This window comes from Seriola dumerili, unplaced genomic scaffold (genome assembly GCF_002260705.1).
Source record: "Seriola dumerili isolate Sdu_G_001 unplaced genomic scaffold, Sdu_1.0 BDQW01002857.1, whole genome shotgun sequence".
Taxonomy (NCBI): Eukaryota; Metazoa; Chordata; class Actinopteri; order Carangiformes; family Carangidae; genus Seriola; species Seriola dumerili.
Window position 1 is genome coordinate 2607 of NW_019177112.1, and position 8519 is coordinate 11125.

Sequence of the window (8519 nt, forward strand, 5' to 3'; positions counted from 1 at the left end):
CGCACCACGAGTCTCAGTCCATGATCTTATTCATTGTCAGTGTTTGAGTTAACAGACTGATAACTGGTGACATTCAGCTCAACCCTGAGCAGGCTAACTGTTAGCTTCATCACGTTTCCTTTCAAATGTCACCTTTACGACATAAACACTGTAAAACAACCAATTCATATGATGTTTGAATTTTATTGAAAACAACTCGTACAACTCAAAGCAAAAACAATACAGTAAAAGATGAAGCTATATTATCATATTATATTATATCATATGTTTGTGCAAATGTTTTATTTGTTTCTCTTTATATTTCCACATTTATTTATTTACTCTTTTACAGATTTATGCTTTTTTATGGCACTCCTGTGACTCCACAGAGGTCAGCTGGGTTTGAGATGTTTTAACTAGTTTACTCACTGACCAGCAGGGGTCACTGGTGGTCCACTGGTGACCCCTGGTGGATCACCATAGGTCCTCAGGCTGCGTCTTGCTCAGAGTGCTGGTCCCTGGGTCACCGTCAGTGTTCAGAGAAGAAACGTCTCATCAATATTTCACTCTTCAGACTCTGTAGAGTTTCGCAGCGCTGAGTGTTCAGGCTGTTTATAGTCTGCGGTCGCGGTTTCTGTCGGTCTGTTGTCTCTGCGCTGAGCAGAGGTGTGGATCGGTTAGCCACAACCAAACACGAACAAGTCAAATTTTCCATCAGAAGAACTGTGAAAGCCACAGAACCACACGAGAAAAACAACTGATGAGACCGGAGTTTATTGATCCTGCAGAGAAACCAGATCTCTGCTGCCGTAACAAAAAACATCAATTAAATATAAATAAAGTTAATGGCTTCATTCACCACAAAACAAATGGTGGGTATCATCTTATCTATAAATGAAAGTACGACAACACAAGTAACATGTTGCACAGTGAGGAGTGCACTGTAATTGACCAATTTCTTTTCATCTTAACTTTCTCTTTGTTTTCATTTTTCATTTTGCAGCTAAAAACAGTAAAAAAAAAAAAACTATGACAAATATCTAAAGTGTTATGAAAGCTGAATGTACCCTGGAGTGAGGACCAGCAACAGACCAGCAGGAGGACGTCAGTGGTGGGACTGGTGTGAAGGTGTGACGGTCGACCTCAGTGAAGAGTAGACGACCTCCGGCTCTGCTGGACACTCTGAACACAAACACACACTTCATCAATATGAGACAACCTCGACCCTGACCTTTACCTGAGCTCCACCCAGCAGGACCAACAGGACCGGCAGGAGCAGCAGGACCAACAGGACCAGCAGGAGCAGCAGGACCGGCAGGACCGGCAGGACCAACAGGACCAGCAGGAGCAGCAGGACCGGCAGGACCGGCAGGACCGGCAGGACCAGCAGGACCAACAGGAGCAGCAGGACCAACAGGACCAGCAGGATCTGTTCTTCAGACCAGTATCTGACCATCAAACTCTTGGATGACCTTGATTCTCTAAGAGTTGGTCATCGAAACGTTCCTCGGTTCCTCTGTTTATCTCCTAAATCTAAAGTCTCGACAAACTTTCTGCTATGAACTAAAAACTGTAGATTCACTGGATCGTGGTTTAATTTCACTCTGACTTTGTGACTTTGAGGTTTCGTCCAGACGAGCTGAAACCTACAAAGACTGCAGCAGCGTAATATCTTAGCAGCATTAAACTACTAAATACCTATATATATTATATGTATATTCGGAACAAGACATTTGAAGATGTTACCTTCAGTTCTGGAAAAAGCATGACAGGTATTCTTTCTCATTATTTTCCAATATTTTTTAGACAAAACAACTGATGGATTAATGGAGAAAGATTGCAGTTCCCAGAAGCCCAACACCCAGCTGTGTTTCCATGGTGCAGGATTCTCGTTTGGCTTCATCTAATCAACTGTTTCTATACTGTAAATGCATTTAATCATAGGAACACTAGAGAGAGCTGAGAGCTGTGGTTAGCTTAGCTTAGCATAAAGCCTGGAACCGGGGGGAACTGTTAGCTTGTCTCTGTGCCAAGTTCACACATAAAGAGCAGCTTTACCTCTGGTCCTGTTTGTTCTGATGAATATTCGTCCATAAGTGACGTGGTCTGTTCTCACAGCTGAGTAGACTGCAGCCGGATCGCTCTCTGGGAAACAGAGCACACGTCACATTACAATACTGCAGGAACTGCAGCTGATACCAGTACTGTCAGTTTATCCACTGCTGGAGTTAGGACCACGAGAAGGATGGTAAATATCTTATTACAGAGGTCAAGTAATGACTCTATAACTGTCAGTGGGTTTACAGTTGTTTTTTGCAGTGAACGACCAGAGACCAAATATAAGAGGAGGGTCTTCATCAGAAACAGGACGCTGGACGACCACAACACTGCTCACTGCTGTTACAACCCGCTGAAACATTTCACCACTAGGTCCAAAATAAATACAGAGATGAGAAACATCAGCAGCTTCAAACCACAGCTCAGAGGAATCAACAGGAGGAAGTTGTTCCTGTGGTTTTAGACGCAGTTTAAAAAAAAGAATAAAATGATCTTTAGAGACAATTCAAGCTGAGTCCTTCTGCTCTTTTATACCCTGCTTTACATCTTACTTTATAATCCGTCATGTGTTCTTGTTTGTGTCTATTAAACTAAAAAATAAACAGAAGAATTGAAAACTTAGCAAATTAATAAAATAATCTATTGAGAAATCCATAGATTAGGCTTAAAGTCATACTAAAGGAGAATCAGTGATTTAGTTTAAACTGCACTTTAATGGGGTAAAACCAGAAGAACCCAGTTCCTCTGTGAGAACTTCCTCCTGCTGTTGGTGATTTTCATGCAGCGTCATCGTCAGGTCGACTCTTTCATTCCTCCTAAACTTTGTTTGTGAATCAAAACCTGCAAAACTTCTGACGTCCCATCAGTTTGTGCTCATGCTAATCCGCTACTGTGAGGATGTTAGCATGTTAGCATGCTGCTAGCTTTTAGCTCCGAACTCAGCCTCTCAGCCTTGTGGCTGCAGACTGTTGTGCAGGCGTTGGATCGTGACGGAGACAGAGAAGAGCAGCTGTACCTCTCGTCTGTGATCTGGTGTCTGTGATGAATATTCGTCCATAAGTGACGTGGTCTGTTCTCACAGCTGAGTAGACTGCAGCCGGATCGCTCTCTGGGAAACAGAGCACACGTCACATTACAATACTGCAGGAACTGCAGCTGATACCAGTACTGTCAGTTTATCTACTGCTAACACTAGTGTAGAAACCTTTGTACAAATAATCAATAGTCAATAATAAAACTGATCTTTCATGTAGTATTCAAATAGTGTGTGTCATAATTTAAATAAATACTGAGATACATAGAAAATAAAATGTTGTAAATACAAAATGTAAAATGTAAGTTGAAGGGAAACAGTGTTTAATACTCAAGTTAGTTCACTGATGTCATTATTAATCACATTAAACAGTGAAACAGTATGTGTGCAGAGAAACACAAATCTGTGCAGTTATAAACTAGATGTCTTTCTTGGTTTTGTCTGTAACTGCAGCTCAGTGAAGCGTGTGGTGGTCCGCGCTCGGCTCTAGGGTTTCTATCAGAAACAGGAAACTGGACGACCACAGAGCTGGTAGCTTCTATTTACAGTTCCACTACAGGGTACAACACACCAGGTACAGCAGCACACCGTCTCAGCCAACACTGCCTGCATCTCAGTCTGACACATACCACTAAACAACTTAAAATGTCATTAAGTTGCTGTTGAAAAAATGCATCATTAAAATAAATCAAATGTAAATGCAGAGTAAAATAAAAGTCAGTCACATTAATTGAGTAAAACAACAATCATGTATGGTCCTTATAATCCATAATATCCTCATATAACAAAATGTCCTGATAATTCTCATTCTAACATAAAAACATTTTTTAAGATTAAACCTCTTTATTGCTTTTTCAGTTCATTCATATATTAAAGCCATAAAATATCTGCACATAAGGGACATAAGGTAACAACACAAATAAATAGATAAATAGATAAAATAAAATAAGAACATAAGTCTTCATCATAAAAAACAATTTTAACCTTTTGAAGAGATGAAACCAGAACAAGATGTCCTCACTTACTTTTTCTAAAATGTCCTAATTGTCTAAAAACATCTTCATATTCCACAATTATCCACCTTTCTAAAAATGTCCTCCTGTGGAAAATGGACTTAACTTTATAAAAGTCTCCACATCGCACACTGTCCCTTTAATTCATGACGGTGTCATCAGATTAAAAGAAGAAGACATGGTCCTCACAAAGATACAGGTCCAGTTTATCTACACTGGTGAGGACATGAGGCGCCGCCCTGACCTACGTTAACTGTTTAACTGTAAGCCGTTACTCTACACAACACGTCCAGGTAATTAAAATGTACAATAAATGCTCACCTCTGCTCCGTCTGATTGGCTGTTGTTGGTTACTTAATATTTTCACGTCGCTGTATGTGATGTCATCTGTGATGTCATCTTCTCTGACTTCTTCATCAGCTGGAAGGAACCAAAATTAACAATTATATAATTTACAATAAAAAACTTACAATTACATAATAAACTTAAACTTATATGAAATCATTAGAAATACAGTCCAAAAGGAAAGTAGAATATCTGATACAAATAACACATTAACAACTGAATTTACATATATAATACATTTAAAATAATAAGTCTGTGTCTCACCTGTAGTGTTGCTTTCATCAACGAAAATTATGACTAAATATCTTCGTCAACGAACCTTTATCACGTGACGAAAACGAGACGCAACGTAAATGCTGGTCATGTGACGATAACTATGATTAAATATATAATGCAATATTGTTGACGAATAAAAACGAGACTAAATGTGGTTTACAAAATAAAAACTCTGCTAAAATGTCTCTTCATTTTCGTTGACTAAAACGAGACGAGACGAAATGTTATAACGTCATTTTGACTCGTTTAGTCGAGTTATTATTATTTTGCAGTATTTCTGTTTCCTGTGTCTCACTTCATCAGGTCGCACTGCGCAGACGCATGTGACGTCACTTCCTCAATCCCCACTCGCGGGCGGCATTTAGAAGTTGCAGCTGCGGTTGAACGACAGTTTCAGAAACATAACTTGTGTGTCTGGAATGGATGTATTCTTGAGTCTATAAGGTAACAATAATATAATAATAAGATAACCTTGTTTGAACTGTGAAATGGGTTTGGCTAAAAGAAAATTTTGGTTTTGTCCGTACTACTAGGTACTTATACTATACTGGGTTAAATAGAATTGCATTACTAGAAAGAGACTAAAATAAAATGTTCATTGACTAAAACTAGACTAAAATGTCATCAGTTTTCATTGACTAAAACTAGACTAAAATAGTCATGGATGATTCTGACTAAAATAAGACTAAAATGCTCAGACTTTTAGTCGACTAAAACTTGACTAGACTAAAAAGAGTATGAACGTGACTAAAACTAATAAAAACTAAAATGACAGCTTGACACAAAGACTAGACTAAAACTAAAATTAAAACAGGCCGTCAAAAACACTACTCACCTGTAGGTTTCCTCTCAACACATCGTTTCACCAGTAACACCAGTAACATCAATACAAGCAGACCACAGACAGATGCAGCAGACAGCCACACAGGTAGAGGAGGAGGAGAGGTGGTGGATGAAGGAGGAGAGGTGGATGGAGGTCCAGCTGTGGTCGGTCGCTCTGAAACCAACAAAAATAATAATTAAAAATACTTAAATAAACAAAGAATAAAACATTAATTCCTTTCACTGTTCAGAAAGTTTCAAGATGAAACTAAGAAACTGGAGCTGATTCTGTTTTTGAACTTTAACCTCTGACCTCCTGACCTGTGACAGTGATCCAGCTGGGTGGAGACTCTCCATGACCTGTGATGTCACAGCTGTAGAGGCCTTCATCAGACTTGTCAACATGGTGGATGGTCATGTGACCTGTAGTCTCTTTGATGAGGGAGCCATCTTTATAGAAAGCAGCTGGGAGGTTGGAGGGAGGGGTCTTTGTTTTACAGTGCAGAGTGACATCATGTCCCTCCATCACAGGGAGGACAGGACTCTGCAGGATCACTGCTCCACCTCAACACACAGACAAACTACAGCATTTCATCCATTTACACACAGCTTCATCAACACTGACTCCACAGTCTGATCTTACCAGTGACAGTGATGCTGATGCTGTTACTGGTTGCTCCCTCTCTGGACTCACACCAGTAAACTCCACTGTCCTGTGGGACGATGTGAGTGATGTTACAGGAAGAACCAGCTGATTCTCCCCAGTCAGCTCCACACTGAGTCCTGGTTTCTCTGGTGGTGTTCCTCCTCAGCCTCCATCCAGCAGAGCTGTCGTCCTCCTCACAGCTCAGAGAGACAGAGTCTCCTTCAAACAGCTGAGAGCTGCTGGGACTCACCGTCAGACCAGCTGGAGGGAAATCAATGAATATTTGAGCAAAACATAAATTTACATGAATCTCAACTCAACAACAACAGTCATATAATCCTATTGGACGTTTTGGTCACACACATTTTGTTTCATGCTGCAGTCGGTGGGTGGTGTTCAGTACAAGGTGTTTATTTTTACCACTTAGTCGCATCATGTTTCTGCAGTGGATCAGATAAGTGACTGATCACTGATCACTGGATCAATTATCTGATGTTGATGAAGCCTCAGTGAAGAATTCAGGACACATTGATCATCTCTGTCCTCACAGCTGTTCAAGAGAAAACATCTGCAGTAGTTCCAACATGTACGATCATAGCGACAGTGGAATGTGCCGCTGCAGCGTTCATCTGATCCCTGATCAGTTCAACTACCGAATCAATCAGTGTGTGTGAGAGAGAGTATTGATTAGTGACGGAGCAGTGTGGAGGTTAATGTTGCTTCTGTAAAACCATGAGAAAAACTAAATGTCTTCACTTTCATTAACTGAGCTTCCTGTAAGAACTGTGTTTATTGAGACTCAGAAAAGAGAAACAGGAAGTGGACTGACCTGTGTTCGTGGTGCAGCAGAGCAGCGAAGTCAGATCTACAGACAGGACAGTTACTGTGAAGTTAAACATGAACACAAAGGGAAACCTCCTCCTCTACACTACATTCATACAGCCACAGAACTCAGAGATAAGACAATAATATAATGAGTCATGATGATAACAACAACACAACCACGTTGTTTCAGATCAGCAGGATAGAAAATATATTCAGTTGCTTCGTCGAGGTTTGAAATGAACAAACGTGTCTTTAATTTAATGATTTAAACAGTTGATTTCAGTAAATTCAAACGTCAGTGGATCAATGAGGTTTCCTTCACTCTGTTCTGACTCTGCAACAGATCTGACCGATCATCAGTGATGTTGATGAACTTCTGAATATCAGCTGCTATATAACCTTCATTTTCCTCCTGTTCAAGATCAATTTAAAACTAGAGCCATCTGAATGAAAACACTCGTTTACTTTACGTTCAGATGTTGTTTTCTTTTATTCCTGATGACGATGACGATGTTGTTGAAGCTCGTTCACATCAGTTAAAGTCACAGTTAATATGTTGATGATTTGTTGATATGAAACATGATGAAGAATCTTTTATCTCATATTTTCTTGTTTAAGAAGCTGGTTCATATTTAAACAGTTGAAATATGAATTTCCATGTTTCACTCTGGAGATTCGTCTCAATGCTGATCAGTATAATTTAAATCACATTGCATGACATCATACACTCATTTACAACTCAGCTGTAAATAAAATGATGGGAATGAAACAGTGTGTACTCACAGAACAGCCTCTGCAGAGATGTGAGGTCCATTGTTCCACCTGCTAAAATGAGCTCAACACTTGGTTTGGTCACAGCAGCTGATCCCACCTCCTTCCTGTCTGTTCATGTGTGTGATGATGTGGGGAGATACTACAATTTACAGATGTCCCCTCAACGTCTCACATGCAGAGTATCAGTACACACTTTACAGTTGTTCCCTCGGTGTGATAGTGTCTTTATGGAGGTTTAAGTGGGTTTATAGAGTCATTGCATTTTCCTCATGGGCCCCAATGGTTTGCCTGGTTTGCCTGGTTTTCCTGGTTTGCCTGTCCTGACGATGTGTCTCTGTCCACCAGAGGGCCGATCCCTCGGTGGCTGTGAAAGTGCTTTACCATAGATTCTCAGTGTCTGATGCCATTATTTAACCAGGCTGATAATAAATGAATAACTGAATTCATCAGTCAACTTACCGCTCTATTTTCATGTATTCATCATTTCCAGTCCCATTGCTGTTTTAAAATATATAAACTTACAACTTCCTTTAGATTTTTCACATTAAAAGTTTTTTGGCCTTTATTTTATTCTTAGACTTTTAGTCTGAAGAATCTGGATGAAGTGCTGAGTTTCATGAACTGCAACTGATCAAGAAATCAAAGAGGAATAAAAAAAGTATTCATCCTGTTAAAACGGACACTATACTTAATTTATCATGTGTTTTTTCATTCTGGTCATCGCTCGTTATTTCAGGTCAGTCAGTCA

General features: G+C 39.9%; 1 protein-coding gene and 1 long non-coding RNA gene across 2 annotated transcripts; both read right to left on the minus strand.

Moving 5' to 3' along the window:
- Positions 1-1052: 1052 nt before the first annotated feature.
- LOC111239454 lies at positions 1053-4496 on the minus strand. The gene is made up of 4 exons (XR_002665863.1): positions 4405-4496; positions 3053-3145; positions 2038-2124; positions 1053-1161 (listed from the first exon to the last, which is right to left on the minus strand). It is a non-coding gene; the product is annotated as an uncharacterized LOC111239454 (long non-coding RNA).
- A 1035-nt stretch (positions 4497-5531) lies between these two features.
- LOC111239453 (low affinity immunoglobulin gamma Fc region receptor II-like) lies at positions 5532-7811 on the minus strand. Its single transcript, XM_022769337.1, has 5 exons — positions 7781-7811; positions 7002-7037; positions 6170-6433; positions 5848-6090; positions 5532-5701 (listed from the first exon to the last, which is right to left on the minus strand). Exons 1-5 carry the CDS (start codon positions 7809-7811, stop codon positions 5532-5534), a joined length of 744 nt encoding a protein of 247 aa, XP_022625058.1.
- Positions 7812-8519: the final 708 nt, after the last annotated feature.

Bases quoted from the DNA above. Each gene is read 5' to 3' on its own strand.
- LOC111239453 (XM_022769337.1), bottom strand. From the start codon at position 7,811: ATGGACCTCACATCTCTGCAGAGGCTGTTCT. The intron at 6,434-7,001 runs GTCAGTCCACTT...ATTTCCCTCCAG, and splicing joins CTGCTGCACCACGAACACAG to CTGGTCTGACGGTGAGTCCC. The intron at 5,702-5,847 runs GTCAGGAGGTCA...TGTTGGTTTCAG, and splicing joins CAGCTGGATCACTGTCACAG to AGCGACCGACCACAGCTGGA.